We start from the raw sequence: 21,673 nt of genomic DNA, 5'->3' as shown, positions 1-21,673 counted from the left end.
CAATACATGTACACTGCTTACACTACAGACCATTCAGAGCATTGGCTGCGGAGAATGTGCTGTTGCTAATTATCTTGTACCTCTCGCCATGATTAGCCATTACACCTTCCACTCTATAATGGGATTAACCCCTCAAGTAAAGGGAGAAGATTAAAACATTAAGCGGCTAGTTTTCGACGGTTTGATGTCTGCGCTGACGATAATGGAGGGGAGCGCAGACAAAAGCTCCCGAGATCTGAGAACCCAAAACAGAATATGTGTAGAGGCACCGGTGGCCTAATACATGAGCATGTTCCCAGTGCCACTCGGGGGAAGGGATTTGATGAAAGGCCCACCATTACGGCTGAGCATTAAAGCGATGACTCGGTGAAAAAAAAAAGAAAAAGGGGCTAGCCTGTCGACCGTGGCTCTCCACTTGCACAAATGGAAACAGATTGATTAATGTGAGCCCAGATCACCGGCCATGACAGGTCACAACTCATAATGCGACATTAAGGCACGCTTCCTAGAGAACGCCCAAAAATGGTAGGCATCGCTCATAAATAATGCATAATTGCCACACACTATTTTAATACCGCGAAGCATTTAGCTATGCAGATCTATGCTTGAGGAGACATGTCAACCATCAGATATTCCTCTTAGAAATACTCTCACTAGATGAAGGGCCTCTAAAATATACTGATGCATGATTACTAATAATGAATTGGAAAACTGGCGATGCAAAAGCCATCAGTAGCTCTGGTCGAGCAAGACAATGGAGATCAGTATGTAGGTCTGTGTTTACAATCCAGACCAGCCGCCCAGCGTAGAACTGCATTCATCATCCCAAACGTCTGATGGCCCTATGAAAGAGCCCCCTCCATCCCCTTCCCCCAGGGTGCTACATCATACGTTGTGTCTAGTTAACCTGTTACATAAATTCAAATTATCCTCATTAATCACAGTGCTAATTACCAAAAGCGGAGTCTACTGTGTGCATGTGTGTGTGAGTGAGAAAGAGTGAGAGAGAGAAACAGAGAGAGAGAGACAGAACAGCATGAGTGCTTTTCAAATGACTTTCAGCCGAGCAAGAGAGCGAACAGATGAGAGGAAAGGAGTGGAGTGGAGGCCTTTCATATGGTGGACTAATTAAGACGCCCCCAGCAGGTTGGGTTGGGTGGGTGTTTTGATCTCGATGCCCGCTGACCTGACGCTAGACAGGCCCTGCCCACCTGTGGTCCTCTCCACTTGGCCCTCGAACACCAGTTCCCCCCGTGCTTCTGGCACCCGAGGTGGCCTTCCGACTGACACAGTCTCACCTCATGCCAAAGAGCAACTTCATTATTTTACTGTCATTATCTAATCTCATCCCCCCACCCCCCTTAGTGGATCTAAAGAGCAACATTTATACCAACATAGAAATACCAACTTGCCTACAGCCCATAGACACAGACACACAAACATACGGTAGTCTACATGCCTCCCTATTACTAAAACTGTGTTCCCACTGACATTTGTATTTGCAGATGACACAGAATGCACATCAGGAGGTAAATGTCAACATTAGAATGCCAGGAAGTTCTGGCGTCCACACTGCATCCAAATGAATGGTGCTGCCGCTGGAAAGGCCAAAAAAACAGAGATTTCAAAGTAAACAGGAATAGGTTGAGTAGGGCTTAGCGTGTGGATGTAGACGAGTCCACATACCATGGATGTTGGGTACAGTTAATTCCATTTATTAAGCTTGTTTAATGCAATCGGACACATCAAGGTAAATTTAGTCAGTATGTGCATGCCCTCCCTGACAACCAAATCCATTAGCTTGAGTTTTTAGCACCTTGCTCTACCAGCAAAATCTGATCCTTCAGATAAGGATCCAGCTGCAATTACTACAAATGTGTGATATCGGAATAAAATACAGCAGCTTATTATGTTTAAAGGCCAATCTGAATTAGGCCCGACAGATAATGGTCTACTCTTGGGTTCCTGATGGAAGATAATTTGCTGTAAAAAATATGAATTTAAATTGGACAAATGAGCTTAGTGACAACAGAACTGTCCATTTCCATTTTAGTGGCTATCGTGTCAAAATAGCCGGGCCATGACACTTTGTCGAACCGAGTCTAACTGGTGAGGGAACCACGGCGGAGAAGTCATTGAGGCAGTGAATCACCAGCCCCACTCATCCTCTCATTGGACAGCCGGCGAAGGCTTTGGGAGCTTTCATTTATGCATTCGATTTCAAACAAGACCAGTGGGCGTGCCGCTCCCCCTTCCACATTAGCATTGCTTCAGGCAACGTTTGTCATCGTTTTTTCAACAAAAATTAGCGTTTCAGACTTTCATGACTCAAAGAGGTTGTTTAAGCAACTGAAACTTAAGTCAGAGAGAGCGAGAGAGAGAGAGAGAGAGAGAGAGAGAGAGAGAGAGAGAGAGAGAGAGAGAGAGAGAGAGAGAGAGATAGAGATAGAGAGAGAGGAGCAGCTGGCCTTAGACATCCAGAGCATTTTTCGGGAGAGAGAACTGACTGACTGAGTAAATGCACTTAAGTGCTGCAGATGTTCTCTTGATAAATAAACTCATCTCTCCGGCTCGGGGCTGCTTTTAGAGGCTGACAGCGTTTACTTCCTCAAGGAGAAAATGGATGACATCAGGCCTTTATACTTTTTAAGTATTCTGCCGAAGAGTAATCCTCATTCACTTCACAAGAATTGAGTCACAAGACAAAAGGCTGGTTATGTACAGTCCGGTGTTGGTGGAATGGTTGAGTGCTCAACAGTCCACATTATTACAATACAACATGAATAATTTAGCATGTCACAGCCACTCTAATGCAGATAATTGGTCTCTGTGAAAGAAAACATAGTCACGTGGCTGGTTGTTGTGCCAGATCCATACCACACATCATATGCAAAACATGCAAAGATTTCCATGCCGATGAATGGCTGTTGGGAAAACAAACATTCTACTATTTATTTATTTGCATGTATTACTGGGACACATCTGAAGATCTTTCTGAGTGTTTTAAAGCATCTAACAATATCAAATGACCTGCTATAACCTGGTCTCAGGCCTGTGGACGAGATCAAAGAGGCTCTCTGTGTTAGGCTCTTCATTGATGAGCATGCAGACATCACGTGATTGGCCCAATTAGGGAGCCAATGAGATTTTTCTTATGTCATTAGGCTGATGGCAAAATGCACATCCAAGGGTGATCAATGTAGACTACAAAGGCAGGTAATGATTGCAGGCAAGAGAATACTAGAGTCTCTGTCTTTGAAGAAGGTGGCATTAGGCACAGTCAGGGTATTTTCTACTTTCTACTAAAATCCATCATGTAACAGTAATACCGGTCTAACACCTAAAGAGGTTTTAAGTTTATGAGGATTATTTCTGATTTACAGAGTAACAAAGAAAAAAGCTTCATCATTAAAGGAGCCATGTTCGTTGAGCATTTCCAGAAAATAAGAGTCCTGTATCAGAAGACTGAAGAAAATGACAAGTATCCAGGCAACCAGCATTTCCTTTAAAACTATTTATATATATAATTCAGAAAATATATATAACACTGTCGTAAACTCCACATTAATCATATACCAATGTATTAAATTATAATAGCTTTTCCATGAGATTTTGATAGGCAGTATACAATGTTCTGATTCATACACTCATACAACCCTTTCTGAGTGACTGTGAAATCCTGTACCCTGAGGAAGAACAGGTGACACAACACCTCCACTCTGTAGTGTCTCAGCAAGCCCCCAGGGCCTCTGTTTGTTCTCGTTCTCTTCCTCTCTCTCTCCCTCTCCACCCCTACTCACACTGACTACCCACAGTCCTTCCCGTCATGTTCCAAACTGCCAGACCGGACATGGGGGGGGGGGGGGGGTCTGATCACACTGACCAGGCAGGCCACTGTAATTCAGGGAATACTCATAAGTGCACCATTTAATCTCCTTGCCCTCCCCCTTCCTGGCCATGCAACTCCACCATCAGATGCTTCAAAAAGTAATCAGGCCAAATTGAACAGTAAAATTGGGAGCGGCTGCCAAGACTTCCCAGGGCTCCTCAGACACATAAGAGAGATGCAGCAGCCCTCAAACGAAACGGTCACCTAGAGAGAGTTGGGCCCCCTATACTGGATTAGGTTTAGACGTTTCTTCCCCCTGGACTTCCTCTGAGATGTACAGTCAGTGTATGGGGGTACATCAATCTTAGTTATGAGCATGGTCCAAAATGCTATGAATCTAAAAATGATATGCAGGAAAAGAGTGATTTTCTCAAGGGAATTTCTGCCATTACAATGTAGGTGCAACAAAAAATGATGAAGTGTATAACCCAATCCACTGCTATACTACCTCCTGTCATCTTTGACTAACTTGCACATTTAATATCTCCTCTACTATTTGCAAACTTTGCAATGTCCCTTTATCTTCTTTCTCTGCATACACTCATACTGTTCCTGACTTTGGAAGGAATTGTCTTGATGTGTGTACCAATATAGTTCAAATTGTCTTCAGCAATCTTGGATTTTTGAGTATACTCCAGGTAAAACAAGTAATAAAAGGTAAAAGACAGGTCTGACAGGTAGAAATAATTGTTTAATAAGAGGTCAATGTTCTGACTGCACAGACAAATGCAGTCAAAAGCATGGACATCTGTGGCAAACTGAAAATTGAGACAGTTTGTATGGATGATAGTTTACGGATGATGTACACAAATGATGTTTTCTCCATCAAGCAAAAGAGAAATAGCCCCCCGTCTTGCCAGGCACGAGTAATGATGTTTGGTATTTACCGAAATGTCTACCCCATCACTGGCAGATGAATCTGTTACCATGTCTGCACCCCCCAGGACCGCCCTGGAAATTGAGCTCCCCTCTTACCCAGCGGTGGGGCTCGGGTAGGGAGGTAAGGGTGGGATGTGTTTGGTGAAGAATGAGTGTAGCCCCTGCTTTGATCCGGCCAGGTCTCGGCTCCGACAAATGAGCAAATGCCACGACGAAATGAAGGGCAGGAGTCAGTCAGCAAGCAGCGTCTGTTGAGCCGTAAGCCATTACGCTCTCCTCGCCATCAGATGGGTCAGCGTTTATGAAACACCCTCTATTAGTGTGGATATGGCTCAAAATAAAATAAAAAAATAATAAAATAAACCACCTAACCTGGATATTGGAGCCTTCCGCCCGTGTACTGACAAGCACAGGATACACAACAGCCGTCATTTTTTCCAGGAATACCATGCAGGGATCAGGGATCAGAGAGAGAGAGAGAGAGAGAGAGAGAGAGAGAGAGAGAGAGAGAGAGAGAGAGAGAGAGAGAGAGAGAGAGAGAGAGAGAGAGAGAGAGATGGGGAGAGGATGGCAGTTGTTGTAGTTATGGATGCTAGGGCTGCTTGTTCGGTCTATTCGAGACTTTGAGCTTTTTATTGTTTTGGCAGCGCCTGCACAACTTCTCTGGCAGTGACAGCTGAATATGGCATGAATGGGTCCACCTCCATTATGAAGTGTAACCTGTCGTTCTCACCTCCCATCTCAATGAAACATTTCACGTCGGCGGGAATTAAACTCCTGCAGCTGTGAGAGTCGACTCAGCGTGGCTACAACACCCAGCCGTGTAGGGGTGGCTATGAGCCGTCATTCACAGAAATGATGAGCCACACTTTTTTCCCCTCACACTGCAATCATCTCCAGCTCTACTGAAGATAACGGGGGGAGGGGGCAGCTCATGATTCATGAGTCTAGCATATCCTCAGTCCTGCCACTTGCTAGTGCTCTCTTAGAAACAATCTGCAATCTAGAACCTTCCAAGGGTCTCTCTACAGGTCCTTTAAAAGCTAATTTCCAGTCTGACACATGACAGCCCATGTCCAGATCGACTGTTGACTTCAAATTATTAATCACATATGAAGTGGATGTCATTTGAACCAAGCTGGCGGACATTCCAATGTTTTTTTGACGAGCTTGAAATTTTAGTTGAAGCTCATAAAACCTGCAGTTCTACAGCGGGATAAGTTAGAAGATGACAAGAACCCTTCCTTGGACAGCATAATCCTTGATGTATTTTGTACACAGATTCCTCTCAAATACAAAGAAGTAAAATAAAATTATTCTTTCAATCTGTATGATAATAACAATAATAATAATAATAATAATATGCAAAAGATGCTATAGAGAAAGTTGGTATTAAAAATGTACTTAATCATTTAAAGGAAATGAACTGAACTGAAATAATTGGATCATTTATATGCTTTAGTATCATTTTAAATATGGTTACAAACAGCCACCCTCAAGGCAAAATGGAGACAACAACCAACAACTCACGGTGCAACAGGATCAGTACTAGCATGATAAGGGCTTCCAGGTGACCCCGCAAGATAGAATTACACAACCAGTAGGAGGCTTAATGAAAACAACTGATATCATCGAGACACAAGTCATAAAGGCCATTTCCAGAATAAACAACCCATTCCCTTACAATGTGCTGTAAGTCAATAAGCACTGGGGCTCTATCTTGTAGATAAATGCTAATTAGCCTCAAATGGTTGGTCCTGTCAACAACACAGTAATAGAATCAAAAATGTGTTTTTCCCCCCCATTATCTTCAAGTCATTTCAGCAAGCAAATAGAAAGTCATAACTCCAAATACCATAGCACACACCATCAACCGGGGTGACATTTTGATAGCAGCCAGCTTACTCCCTCTGAAGAAAAAAAAAAGACTGAAAGCGTGCTGCTCTCGATCCAAACACCCCCCCCCCCCCCCCCCCTTCCACTGCATGGGCTGCAGTCCGTTCTTCTCCACGCCTGCCCAGTGCGCCCAGTGACTCCCATTACTCAGCCCGGTGTGGTGTGGCGTGGCGTGGCGTGGCGTGGCGTGGCATGGCATGGCTCTCTCAAGGTCCACAGACGAGCAGTGGTTTCAAACTCCAATAAGCATCACTCATTGTGGCATCTCACGGGCCGTTTTCTCAGCTAGGATCCGTCAGACAGAAACCAATAAAGGACCAGCTCCATCAGGGTCCGGGAGCGTGGTAGTGGCCTTTGGTGACTAATAGCCACTCGCTGGGCTCCAGAGTCAATGGTGAAAGATCAATCAGTCAATTAGGTCCCACGTGCCTTGAAAGACTGTGATCATTCAAGGTTAGCTCTGGCCTTCGGATTCTCCGCCATCTTGCTCGCTATACTATTGGCAAAGAGTATATACAGTGTTGAATGTATTGACAAAGTCCTTTAGAGGACAATTATAAGGACTCAAAGACTGGCAACAAGGCCTCTTTCTTCAAATATCTTAATTTGTATTTAACACTTAACTAAAGAGTAGATTACACTTAATCAAACAGAACTGGCCCATGGCTTTGCCAATTGAAGTCTCTGTGTTTTTTTTTTGTAATCTGGCACTCATTTTCCCGAGGAATGTCATTACAGAGAAGACTAATTGGGATTGTCCAAGTCAGAGAGGGGGGAACAACTATGTGGAAGGCTGTTTCTTCTGGGATAATTCCCAATTCTCTCTCTCTCTCTCCCTCTCTCACTCTTTCTCTCTCTCTCTCGTCAGAGTAACGGATAGCGCTCCCGTTAGGAAGCCTTTCCCCACTGAGCAGGACACCGCTGAGCAATGGCCTCATGATAGATGGCCTCCATTTGCACTGCTGATAAGATCCGGACAGTGTTATCACCCTTTTTACAAATGAAAGCCAAAGGCCTGATGACGCACGTCCTAAAATGCTCTGTAAATAAATACACCCACCCTGTTTTTAATGCAGCATGAATATGTAGAATTGTGTACAGACTCAATGCATCAATGATAATCCCAGCAAATATAGTACTGCATGAGTGTTGTGTTGCATGTTCGGTTGAGCCATTGGTTAGTTTGGTAAGGAAAAGCAGTAGCCATTCATGTGTCTCTTTATAGAGATAAACACATTTTTAATAATGCACAGTAACAGAAGGAGACATATTGCTTGCCTGTGTTTCATTCATTCTGAAAAGATTAGATTAGGCTTTTTTATTATTTAAAAAAGAAACTGGTGATGATATTTCATTTTTCATATTCATCATTCTACTGTTTTATTTCCTTTGCCCTCATATCTGCAATTCACTTGCTACTGAAAACAGACTAAGCCATGCTACAAAAGCAATCAGCAAAGTCATTCACATGATTATGACAAAACTGAATGCACTGCAAAGCTTGAATGAATGCATATGGCATTCGACAAATGTCCCAATATCAAAATTCCTGAGAAGATTTTCTTTTTTTATCTCAATGGGAGGAAATAAAATGCTAAATAAAAAGTTTACAGATGTGGTGAATGTTCTACGACATCCACAACAAATGATCCTATGGTTCATTCCTACAAGATGATCTATAATGAAAGCCAACTTACCACCGAATCCTAGTTTATATGGGACACATAACAGCATGCTTGAGGGTATGTGCATTGAAATCTGAAGGAAATGTCCACAGAGGATGGGAAAATGTTGTCTCAGAACAATTTCAATTGGGTTATCACTTCAAAGAAAGCAGTTAATGTGCTAATGTAAAAGTCAATATGTGTTAAAGAGCATTCTGTTTCAGGGATCTACCTGGTTGTATTATATAAATATGTTATGCCACTACCACTATCCCACACAGCCAGAAAAGAAGTTAAAAGAAAGCACAGTCAAGCATTCAAGGCACGACCCGTCTACTGCCTAAAATGCCAAATGAAAATATAAAGAGAAAGGGCCAAATCAAAAGATGTGATGAGGACATAATAAGTAAAATCCATGAGTGCTCCTGATAACCACTGCACCCAAAAGCAACGGTGTAGATTAACAATAGATGAAAAGAGAAAACATCACATCAAACATGTGACAAGGTGTAGAGTGTCAAATTGTATATGCTTACGAGAGGAGATCTTTAAAGAGTTCCTGTGACCATCAATATTTCATTGCTTAAGAATGCTCCTAACATCTGTTTACGCTCTTTCTGTGTTTCTCTGTATATCCCTCTTTCCTTCACTCTCTCCATATCTCTCTCTCTCTCTCTAGTGAACAGGACCACCCAAAGGCTTTCTCTGACACTTCACTTCACTCCATCTCTCTCTCTTTTATGTCACAAGCTGTCCACAGTGTTCTAGCCCAGGGCAACACAACACATTCTTATTCATACAGTTAATTACCCGGCATTCTGAAAGTTGCAGAATGCCTTGCTCAGAAAGTCCGAGTGGCAGGTTGCCCAACCTGAACGAGAAAAATTTCAAGCCTCTCAAATTGCATAGCAGCTGACATGAATGAAGATGACACTGTATTTATTATACAGGAGAGCTTGCACATTTGAGGGCAAACCTCACGCTGTTTTCAATATAAAGGATGATATTTGCCCCTTCCATTTCCCTGTAGGCCTGTTCTGCAAGGGAACAAAAACACAAAAGCATAATTACATTGTGTGCGGGTATAATGCCGCCTCTCCCACAACAAATATAGGCGCCTGTTAGAGCAAGCGCTTCCGTGTGACAGCTGAGACAGAGGACACAACGGAGGTTATCCTTTGATAAACTCTCCCATGAGAGAATCAGCCTTCAACTTTATGACAACGCCATAGCAGTCCCACGACTAACAAGGTGACGCTAGACAGCTCCGTTTAGCTTTTTACGGTCCCCTCGCGTCGTAACCTTCCCACCCACATCATTGATATGCATGGGAGCTCCCTCTCACCAGACGATGGGCGACTCCAGAGTGCATCTGGCCCCAACCTGGGGCAAAACTTGCGGGTCCGGGCCGGACTGGGGACAGGTCCGCTGCGACTGCCAGCAGCTATCTTAGCCCGCCGGCTGGCCGGGGCAGCCTTTTCGAGCCAAGGCCCGGGATTGCCAGCTCGCTGTGGTCAGCAGTAACACAAGCGCAGGAGCTGACGTGGCAAACTCGTACGCGCAGGAACATGAGAGGCGGCAGTCAGTCGCAGCACAGCAAGGGCCCCCGCAAGCCTCCTCCACAGCTTCAGCTCCACCAGGCCAGGCACACCACAGGGTGGTGCGTGATTGAACAGAATACCTAAGTGACAATCAAATTTATTCCACTCCTCTCCCCTCCACCAGCAGCAGCACCCACCCAACCCCAACTTTAAACACTGCAGGTTTAGTGCAGAAGTTATGAAGGCCTTTGCAGCACAGTTTATATCAGTTGGCAAGAAGTCTGTTTGGAGCAGTGAGATCCTCAAAGGCAACTTATAACTGTTATGACTTGGGCACATCCCTCAAGAGGCATGGTCTGCTATCAGGAAGGAAGGCACATCAAAAGCAAACACACACAATTGTCTCTTCCTTCTTGTCCCATACCACTTTGTCCCTGCTCTAGTTAGAAGAGAGCTTGACACAAATCTTTGTTCAAATATAAACTTTGGATGCCAGAGCACAACAAAAATAGCACTATAGTCGATTCAAGAATGTGTCCCTCTTCCCCTAACAAGCTATAAATGGAATGACTGTCATACCATCAAACAAAGGCAACAATGCATAACATTTGAGCTCTCTTCAGCAAGACACTGTGTAGCTAGCTATCTCAAAACTATCACTTTCACAAACTGTAAATGATGGCTGAACAAGAACCCTTTTGAGATATTGAAAGTGCTTTTAAATGCCCATTAGAGTCCAATACTTAAAGATGTATAATTACAGTATGTGCCTTAACAACCTCAGGCCAGCCCTTTACAAGTGATGTAATGCCAGTGTCCTCCCACCACATTACTACACATTCAGTTAACTAAGTGTAACGTCGGTGTCTTTTGGACTGAGTGCTAGCCTCCCAGAATGCAATGTGTGTGAATGCTGGTTTGTGTAATGTCGGTTTTAGTTAGTGTAATTGCGTTTTCCGTGTCATGTATGTGTCAGCTTGTGTAGTCTTTCTTTACGTTGTACCTCATGTGTTTTGCCCGGTGTATTGTATGTGACTACCCTGTTCGTGTATCGTGCTTTTTTTTTTTTTACTTCCCTTGTGTTTCCTATGTAATGGTGTCTTGGTCTATGTCCCTGCTCTCGTTCTCAGCTAATAAACCTTTTGATTGGACAACTGTGTGTGTCGCTATCAAATCGTTACATAAGAGACAACATCTGATACCGGATCAACATTTTTAAAGTGCTTTATGCACTCATGAGAAAGTGAATGCTTTTATTTCTAAGCATGAGGCAGCATTTCATCATTTCTGTGCCAACTTCATGACAACAACTTCCCATAGGCATTCCACACTCGGACGCCCACACGCCTCACACCTGAGAGGTCAGGTGCTGATGGCTGGCGGGTGCCGATAGATCTGGCCCTACTCTGGAACGGACCGGGGCCAGTTTCGGCACACATTCAGCTGCTGTGTCATTCATTCACTCTCTGGAACACACCTGGGACTTCCTCTCCATCATACCCTTCTAGAACGTAAAGCATACGAATCGAAAGCAGTCATTTCTCTCTCTCTCTCTCTCTCTCTCTCTCTCTCTCTCTCTCTGAGAGAGAGTAGCTGATTCTGAGAAAAGACAGAGATAAAAACACACACTGACACATCAGTTCAGGTGCCAGGTCAAGTTATCAAAAACAGATGGTAGGTTGAGCCTTTGACAGGTCATGCCAATATCACCACAAGTCAAGGAAATATCACAGGCATTCCCATACAGTCAAAACTGTTCTCTACTGTACGGATATGCTTTACTCAACAGCACTGTGTTTCAATAGATGCTGAGTCTGCAAGAAATGAAGAAGTACACAGTTTCACTTCATGAAACATAGACCTTAATAAGGAAGTTAATGTAATGGCTGATAAGAGGACGTTTGTACCTCAGGGACAACCCTGCATCTAGGTGAAACTAAGAATACCACAGATTTTATTTGATTGGCCAGGCCCAGCCCATGTGCTTTTAAATGCATTCATATCTGAGATAATTTGAATTGCTTTGATTAATTAGATGTTTGATCATAAGTAGATTGTTATGAACAAGTGAGAAAGAACAGCTTGCTTGTTTCTATTTACCCTTTCAGTTTTGTCTACTTTCTGATTTCAACCGGTTTGCTTATATATTAAGTAGTTAAACTACTGAACCCTGAGAGAATACCTGAAAGAGTGATTGGCACTGATAATGCCACCCACTGTATCTGATGTGTCTGAATGTAGAGGAAAGGTATTACATTTTGGGTGTTTTGTAGGAAGACTGCAAATCAGAAGTGTTTTACACAACTGGTCACCATTTCACTGTGTCACAACAGGGAGATATGGAAGAAACACTCAGATGTGAATTACACTGATGGAATAGCCAATAATCCACACGATGTTACAATGAAAATGTACAGTATCAGAAGTGCATTTGGCATGGCACTGACCACAGAGTGCTTTGGGGAGGAGGGCAGCATCCAGTTGGCCACAATCAAATGTATGCTCTGTACTACACCAGTGCTGCTAAAAGCTTACACTGAAGCTGTATTCCATAAATATCCTGGATTAATAAGTGTCTGCAATAAATCCATTTAAAAGACTAATACTGGCAGCCGAGCACGGGAGAAAGGTCTGATGGAAAAGGAGGCATTATCATGATTATCTATATATAATCAAATAATAACAGATTAATGTGTTTCAGATCTCGCTGGTGGCGAGGGCGTTTCAGCGAAGGCGATTAAGGGGGGGTTGCGAAAAAGAGGATGTCTGCTAGACTAACTCCACCACTAAAATGTTTAGTGTTGGATACTAGTGACTTGTACGAACTGCTTGATTTGTACATTTGAACAAAACCGCATGCTCACGCATTCTCATTGGGTGGGATGTGATATACACTCAAAGTCAAGAAACGTGGTGAACTGGGGTGCGCAATGACATGACAGACAGAACAGCGCGTGAAAAAAATGTTCTAATATTGGGGAAATATAGGCTACATTCGAAACAACACTTCTGGAATCACTGAAATATTAAACAGATAAATCCTTTGTACAGTAGGCTACAAATAGCAGTGGATAACTAGCGCTCCCCACCCTGTAAAAATCACAAATGAATAAGCCTATACAACTGATGTACGCAGGTTCCACAGCTTGGCATAATGATTGGCACTTAAGGTATTTTTCTCTGTATGAAATGATAATTGTAATGCCCAGGGAACTACACTTTGTCTTATCTAATATGACTTTCACCTTATCCTCTTTGAAGGAACACAAGAATACCCATGTGCGTACGCGCCCATTAAGGAATGGCAGACACACTGTTTCGTCTATGGTCACTATCGCTGAATTCTTCTGACAGCATAGCCTATGGATATGGAGATGGTTACGCACAAAGCAGTCGACCGAGGAGCGTAAACCCTGGCAGTGACCGTTACACTCTCTTCGCCTTTACGCAATCTACTGTAAGCTACTTGGTACAGATTTGAGCCTGTCTCACTACGTATTGATGGGCTGATCCGATCTCATTCACCAACCGTAATGTTCTATTCTGATTCATCTGATCATTAAATAGAGTTTAGTTGAGTTTAGGCAACGCAAATTTGTTGACAATTACTTAATTAAATGGAACTGAATGTTGCCCCGTCACAACAATTGTTTGCATCGTACCACCCCACGAGCTTTATAGAACTACCAGTCAGTCTGTGTAATTTTTCGAAATACGTCAGCGCGAAAATAAGGCTACACAAACTTGAAAGAGAATAGCATAGGTAACTGGAGAAATAACCTCACAGAAAAACCTTACGATACTGTCATATTGAGCATGAGCGAGGACTTACTTTTCCTGTATAACATTTTCTTTTATCGCTCCCAGCGTGGGGTGGCTGTTACTCTGTTGCAGTCTGCAGGTGGCCAGGTGTCTCTGGTGCTGGTCCTTCAAACAAGTATTTTCTTTGCAAAGATCGGTGACTTGCTGCTCAAGCTCCTCAATCCGAATCTTTTGCGTCTCTAACAACTCCTGTTGTGTTTCGATTATTTTATTCAGCTCTTTCAGGTATTCCGCCGCCTTGCTGGGGTTTTCGGTCGGATTTTCCATTTCGTGATATGACTGTTGCCCGTCCATGGGCTAATTCTTCCCGCTCAATTGCTTCTACGACCGGGTACCGTCAAATTCTAAGTCGGTACGCTTCCTTAGCTCCGCCATTGTTTTTGTTTAGTGGTGAATGAGCAAGTAAAGAAGTTGGCGTTTGTGAGCAGCAGCGCGCCGTCCAGAGGCTCTGCACCACAATAACTAACCTCCGTACACCACACCGTGGATGGGAAATCAAATTAACCCTTTCGTGGCACTCACTACATCACGCATGCTACATTTATATAGTACATTTATTTGTCATTCCACGATCACATTTCATTGCTACCGAAGGCTGATACGTATGCATCATAAATAATATAAAGAGTGTATTAGATTTTTACGATGTTGTTGGCCATCCCAGCTGACCAGCTCCAGTTCATTCAACAGGTATGCCCACCTGACCCATGACCCACCCCCTGACCAATTAGAACAGTCTGTCAAAACTAAGCGCTTTATGTAATGCAAACTGTCGTTTGGTTTATGGACTCTCTCTCTCTCTCACACACACACACGAGCGCGCGCGGGAAACAGATCTAGTCTCCATGGGAGTCATGATATTCAAGCACCATTCTCATTCTGTCTGGGATGTCTGAATACTAAGCATACTGTATGCACTGATAGCTACAATCACTTCACACTTGACAGCCTGCATGAAAGATGCTATGGTAGAACAAGGTAACGTGGCAGACATCTGAAAAAAGACACCAAGACATTTAAGCAACCAAATTAGTCTGACTTATATAAAATACAATCTTAGTTCTCCTCACACATTACTCAAAACAGGCATATGCACACAAACAAGTTTGCACGCGTGCATACATACATACAGACACATAACACAGATAAAGAGCATCTGTAAACTCTAATCTGTAAATAGTTCCAGAAAGAGTCATTTTAACTGTGGTTATGAAAGCAAATGATGGTGAAGTGCTGATGTGCTTCTAACTGAAACTGAACTCCCCCCTTCTCTTGTCCTCAGAGTGATCCAGTCACTGAATCTACACAGAGGAAGCATCTGTAGTCTATCATCCTAGTGCTGGAGAGGTCTGGAAAATGGTGACGTCTCAAATCACTCTCTCCTAATTGCACAAGACTATTAAATATTGTGCGCCACTTGAGACACAGGGAATGAATGTGCGTCTTGCCACAACAGATTTAATGAAATAATTTATTCCCATTCACAGATGTAATGATTTTTCACGTTCTGCCATGTAAATGAAACTCATTTGTATGAGAGTGAGAAGTCCCTGATGCATCTGTTTATCTCTCTCTCTCTCTCTCTCTCTCCCTCTCTCTATCTCTCTCTCTCTCTCTCTCTCTCTCTCTCTCTCTCTGTCTCCTTCATGCCCCTTAAAGAATAGTGTCCTCTGGTGGTGAAGTTTAGATATGGCAACTTGGGGCCATTAGAGGTCCACTGATTTAAATGTATCTGGATATCAAGGGGGAAAGCAAATCCGAATTGTTATTGTTGTTGCAGCAGCTGTTGTCATTTCCATATATTTGTAAGAGGGCATGATCTCTAGGGATGTTTGGACTTCATTGGCTCTCTGTGTGTGACATGGATAGCAGTTCCTGTACAGTTTTGCTATGTTAGTACGTCAAATGCACACACACTCACACACACAAACACACACACACACGCACACGCACACACACACACACACACACACACACACATAAAAATCACACATACATTGTCAAATAGACACACATAGGCCTACACACACACACACATATAAAAACACACATACGTTGTCAAATAGACACACATAGGCCTACACAGAGACACACACACACACACACACACACACATAAAAAACACACATACGTTGTCAAATAGACACACATAGGCCTACACAGACACACACACACACACACACACACATAAAAAAAACACTCATACTTTACATACATATGTGTGTCCACTCCACACATAGTCACACATGGGCCTACACACAGACACACACACACACACTCACACATACACTCATACATACACATACTGTACACACACACACACACACACACAAGCACCGGAGTTCTGTGTATGACATGACACCGGCAACCTGTCCTCGTGCGCTGCGCTGCACCTCTCCTCCTGGAGATAGGCATCTCTGGGCCCTAATGAGGGAGAGGAGCCCAGAGATAATGTGCATAATTCGCCTCAGCCTCTGTGATCGTACAGATGGAGGGATCTTCAAAGCCAAGCCAAGATGACAGAAACGGTGTCCGAGGTGCAGCAGCGGCGGCCCAAGAGAGAGAACTCTCTCTGTTCGGGTGACTATTTTTAAACTCCTCACTTTCACTGAGTCCTTCTAACTTTTACCTTGTGAGAGGGACAAAGTGAGAAAATAGAGAGAGATGCTGGTGGAGAGATCGAAATAAATGAAAAGAGAGAGAGACTTTTTAAATGTTTTGTTGCTCTAGGTAGACACTAGACAGTATGTTCACCCATAAGCTACATCCTGCTAGGAAAAGTGAACCATGTTCACCACCCAGGAATGCCAGCCATGATTAAACCATGTGTGCTGCATGGTGAAATTGTTGTATGAAATATGCATTCAATTGTTGTATGAACGTGTGTTCAGTGTGTAAATAAGGCTAGAGCACATGATTGCACAGGAGCTTTCATGCTCTCTGTCTGTCTGACCTCCGCTTGGTGAGGGAGAAAAGTTGGTTGGCTTACAAAGGTCTCCCAAATTATCAAAGAATGAAGGTTCCATTTAGGTGCCATTCTCTGGTGCAAGTTCAGAGATAGCAGGGGAGAAGTACAAGCTCATCACAAAGGGTGTTGCCCAAATGGGTGAGAGAGGACTCGGGTTAGTGTGGAACTGATCGCACCCCCAGATCACCATAAACTGCCTTGGGAAAGCTGCATATCATTCTCTCCCTGTTGGGTGTCAGAGCATCTTTGGAAACAGGTGTTGAATGAGATTCCTCCAGCAGTCCTGAAATGAGTTCACACCAAAGTAATGCAGCAGTGTTGGGTCATGGCGAGAATAACATTGGGTGATTTTGAAGGGGATTTCAACAAAAAAAAAACACTCGTGTGCTGTATGTGGAAGACGTGTGTCATAGGTTTTATATCACACACATAAGTTCCATACAAGAGGTGGGAAAGAGAGATAGAAATGCACTGATTGAATGATTTGAATGGATGCTATATAGTGAGAAATAAGACACTTGGCCCAAGGACAAGAGAAGAGAATATTAGATATCATGCAACAGATTGTATTGTGTGTGTGTGTGTGTGTGTGTGTGTGTGTGTGTGTGTTTGTGTGTGTGCGTGCGTGCGTGTGCATGTGTGTGTGTGCGTGTGTGTGTGCGTATGTGTGTGCGTGCGTGTGTGTGTGTGTGGGGTTGTGAGAGTGTGCCTACATGTGTGTGTGAGCGTGTGTCCATCTGTGTCCTGACAAAGCACTGTTCTCTCGATAGCTGCAATCATCTCCCCCATCTCCGCTGCTGTACATTCCAGTATCACAGTCATTTTTTAGACCCGCAGCTTATCTCGCTCTCCGGTCTGCTCCCGTTCAACAATGTCAACACAGCCTCGCCATAGCAGCCTGTCCATTCACGCCATTAGTTAGAGCCTGCTGGACAACCATGCTCGGCCCCAAAAGGACCTATCCGTCAATCTTGCTGTCTGCCAGCTCTTTACTAGTCCCTGTCCCCCTCTTCTGTCTCTCATTGTCAAGTCTCCTTTTGTCCCCACAAAATCGCTGTTTCCATCGAACAGTCCTTTATTGCCACTTCACCGGTGTCCTTCCCTGAGCAAAATCACCTATTAGCTCCACTGTGACTCACATAAATGTCACTTGTAATGCAAACATTAGCCACCGTGAATTTCAATACAGTGGTGTTATAATTCAATATAAGTCATGGTGAAATATGTTAACAGAGTGATAGAAAGCTAGAATCCGTGAGGTGAAATCCTGTTGCGATGTCTTTCTCCTCCGTCATTTACTGTAGATTAATTTCCTGTTGTGTCTCTGGTCAAATGGACATGGAAATGTCTGACTGTAAAATTAGACTCACTTTAAGAGAAATCAAGAAACATTATGACAGAATGGTCTAACCTATGTTCCAGTGAGCAGAATGTTTCCTCCTTATGTTGTTTTGGTTTTTTAGCTCCTTCTCCTGAGAACAAGGGAATATTTATCACATTAATTATTGATCAGGAATATGGCTTGGTAAATATATACCTACCATTGAGACTTGGCATATCCGTGTAACTGGCATTATCATGACAAGAAATTACAGCCATAATGGTAGGAAATTTGCATTATTCTCCAGTGTGTGAGTTTATTGATTCTTTAGGGTGCTGCATGGATGCCTTTCTCTGAAGCACAATGGTTGCGCAAGGGCTGCACGAATGCCCTGCATATTGATATGGAGAGGGGAGAAAGGGTGATGCATTCAGTGCTTCTTTTGGCGCGGCTGGCAAAGCATTTCACCATTTCCTGGCCAGGGGAAGAGAATGTTACTCTGTCAGTCATGTTAACGTGTGTGTGTGTGTGTGTGTGTGTGTGTGTGTGTGTGTGGCTCTTCACACTCTGGCCTTCTTGCCCCTTCATTTCTCTCTCATTCTATGCCAGGATGAGTGTGTGTGTGTGTGTGTGTGTGTGTGTGTGTGTGTGTGTGTGTGTGTGTTAGTGTATCAGTGTGTGTGTGTGTGTGTGTGTGTGTGTGTGTGTGTGTGTGTGTGCTAGTGTGTGTTTGCACAGGCAGTGCATGTGGGTGCATTTGTGTTTACATGTATTTGACACTCAACTCCTTCTTGTTTCTCATCCATAGCGGTTTCCTCTGGAATGGCAGTGAGCAATACTGAGGCAAAAAGCTCATCTCATCTCTCTCTCTCTCTCTCTCTCTCTCTCTCTCTGTCCTTCTCTCTCTCCTCTCCATCCCTCGTTCCTCACTCCCAATGGCAGGCAGGCTGTCTGGTGGCTTGCAGCCTGATAGAATGCAAGCCAGCAGCATTAGTGCAGCAATCCCCACCATATGGCCCCAGTGTCGGGCCTGTCATCAGAAGATTAAGACAAGTGTCAGAAAGCCCCCAGTGCCCAAGGTACAGCCACTGCCAGCTTCCCCACCACACCAGGCCAGCCACATCAGCTGCCGTTTCTATGTGTGTGTATGTGTGTGTGTGTGTGTGTGTGTGCGTGATGTGTGTGATGTGTGTAAATGGGTGTGTTGACAGCCAGATGACGAACTGAAGCAGGATTCACATTGCTCGTGAAAAACAGCAGCGCTGCGCTATGAATCACATTATTTTCTATGGCTTGCGGGTGCAAGACCTGGTCTGCCGCTGCGCTTTAAGCGTCATTTTGCTGCTTTGCCGCCCTCGTGCATGCGCTGTAAAAGGTATTTTGCACCGAGCCCGGCAGAACACCATCAGATGGCGTGAACCATTCTGCTGCTTAGGGAAGTGTACCTTGAAAATATGGATAAACACACATATAAACTCATATGAGCAGGCATGGGCACACACATACACAGTCTCTCACCCATCCAGCACCACACCCCAACACACACTGACACACACACACACACACACACACACACACACAGTCACTAGTCATGACGAGCAGCTGTCTTTGAAGACTGATAAGATGTGGGAAGGAAGCACATTTTAACTCTGTTTGAGTTGGAACTGAGAATTTATTTTCTTTCTGTTTCCTTCTCTTGTACCTGCTCTCAACAAAGGCACAAATCTCTGGGGTTTGCACTCTTCTCCTCTCAGCAGACTTAATTGAATTCTCAGTCATCACTGTTAATTTGCCAGACAAAACATCAACACAGAAAGAAGTTGGTGTAACAGTCTCTGTGGGGGGAAGGGTGCCCTGCCATTGCTAGTGTATGTGTGAGCATTCTTTGTGTGTGTGTGTGTGTGTGTGTGTGTGTGTGTGTGTGTGTGTGTGTGTGTGTGTACGCACGCGTGTGCATCTGTTTGGGTGTGTGCATCAGTGTGTGTGTGTGCCTGTGTGTGTCCCCATGTGTGTGTGTGTGTGTGTGTGTGTGTGTGTGTATGGCAGTGCGTGTAAATATGTCTATTTGTCTTGCCATGCTGACAAGAAACAAATAGTATCAAGAGTCAACTGTACAAAATGGTGATTGAATCCAGTTGGAGCTTTCATGCCTCTGTTTACAGGAGTCACCAGCCTGCTCATCGGGCTCAATCACGCTCCCATCAAACATTCATGGAGCTCTGCTGTGCAGCGCAGACACACCGGTATGCACAGGCAACACATGCAGCCAAGCCCATTTACAGAGATTTGAGCCGGTACACTTACATGACGCAATTTTACTGACTCAGTGACCCTTATTCCATTCAGTTCCATTTATATTCAATCTCTTACTCAAATCAGTCAAGTCAGATCACATGAAAGAACTGTAGGAAGCTTGACATAACTGAACTTGGAAAAAGTCACAGTGAAATGTGTGGATCTCAACAGATCACTATGCTGGTGTCACTGTGTGTTGGTAAATTTATGCATCACTGGTGTTTTACATTTCCTTGGAAAAAGAGGAGAGAGCTTTCTGGTTTAAGACGGAAGTCTGGCTCAGAAGCTATATTCAATCCCAGAATGGGAACACATCCCCCTACATTACACCTGATCCACTGTAAGAGATGCAGGGTTGTTTTTAAGGTCTCTCTCTTTCCCTTTCTTCTATTTTGTATTTACATATCCATGCATAGATCATACCATTCTCTCAATCTCAAACTCAGTATTATAGGGTAAAATGGCACCTTTAAAGGCTTGTCCCCTCTTTCTGTCTGCCTTGGAGATGAACCTGGTTCTTAGCCTAGTTCCTTTCCTTTCCTGTCACATCCTGCATGGGCCACTGAGCTCTGTGCTGTGCTGTGCTGTACTGTGTGTTTCATGAGTCTGTCCGGAAACACAATCTCAGAGTGAGAGGTTGTAATGTTCCACACTGGTCCGACTAAATGTGCGGAGTGCAGATGCACTCCCCTCAGCACCCCCATATCTGGAGTGAGAAAGTGGAGCAATGTGGCCCGGACCCGGCTCAGATGTGGCGGAGAGTCGGTTGGCTACCTCCGGCCGGCAGCACTTACCAGTGGGAGACAGGATGCGTGCCTCCTAAGCATTAGGGTAAATGAGCTGGCTTCAGACTCTGCCTCTCCAGGTGCACTCTGGTCTGCTGTGGTGCCGTGACGGGGGGGAGCTGACAAAGGTGTTGTTTCCATTTCTTCCTTTTATACAACAACAAAGGAATATATCAATAGCCATCACAACACAAATTAACAATTATCTCATTCAAACGAGTAAGTTTGCTTTTTTTCTCACCAGGAAGACATCTATGCAGTCAGATATGGCCTAATATAGCCACCAGAGCATGAGACTTGAGGCTTATTTCGGGAAGCAGTGATTTTGCATAAGTGCAGCTGGCGTAGGTCACTGAGAGCAGCTGAGTTGATTGCTTTATCATCCTTTCAGTCCCCCATGATCCTTTGCTCCACTGTGATGTATACACAATGTGCAATGTCCCCTCATTAGAGTAAAAACTAGGGCACAGTGCTCTGACAGAGACCATGGTGTTTATCTGTACACAGTATGTCTTTATCCCCATGAAATCTCAACTGGAAGATTAAAGCAGTAAAGGCTATTTCAAGGTGAAAAGGATAATCATGGAAGGGCTCATTTTTCTTTTTTAATACA

General features: G+C 43.9%; 1 protein-coding gene across 3 annotated transcripts in view; it reads right to left on the bottom strand.

Moving 5' to 3' along the window:
* The window catches only part of iqsec1b (IQ motif and Sec7 domain ArfGEF 1b), a 179,633-nt gene extending 165,339 nt beyond the window's left edge, over window positions 1–14,294 (bottom strand). For 2 of the 3 annotated variants that reach the window (XM_042089800.1, XM_042089801.1), the window contains exon 1: window positions 13,702–14,294. In XM_042089800.1, the coding sequence (XP_041945734.1) occupies window positions 13,702–13,985 (284 nt within the window). In that variant the 5' untranslated portion in view covers window positions 13,986–14,294. The remainder of the gene's footprint in view (window positions 1–13,701) is intronic. The other variant, XM_042089803.1, reaches the window with a different exon arrangement.
* Window positions 14,295–21,673: the final 7,379 nt, after the last annotated feature.

The sequence above is a fragment of the Alosa sapidissima genome, chromosome 4 (genome assembly GCF_018492685.1).
Source record: "Alosa sapidissima isolate fAloSap1 chromosome 4, fAloSap1.pri, whole genome shotgun sequence".
Taxonomy (NCBI): domain Eukaryota; kingdom Metazoa; phylum Chordata; class Actinopteri; order Clupeiformes; family Clupeidae; genus Alosa; species Alosa sapidissima.
This window is presented reverse-complemented; position numbering and strand designations above follow the sequence as displayed.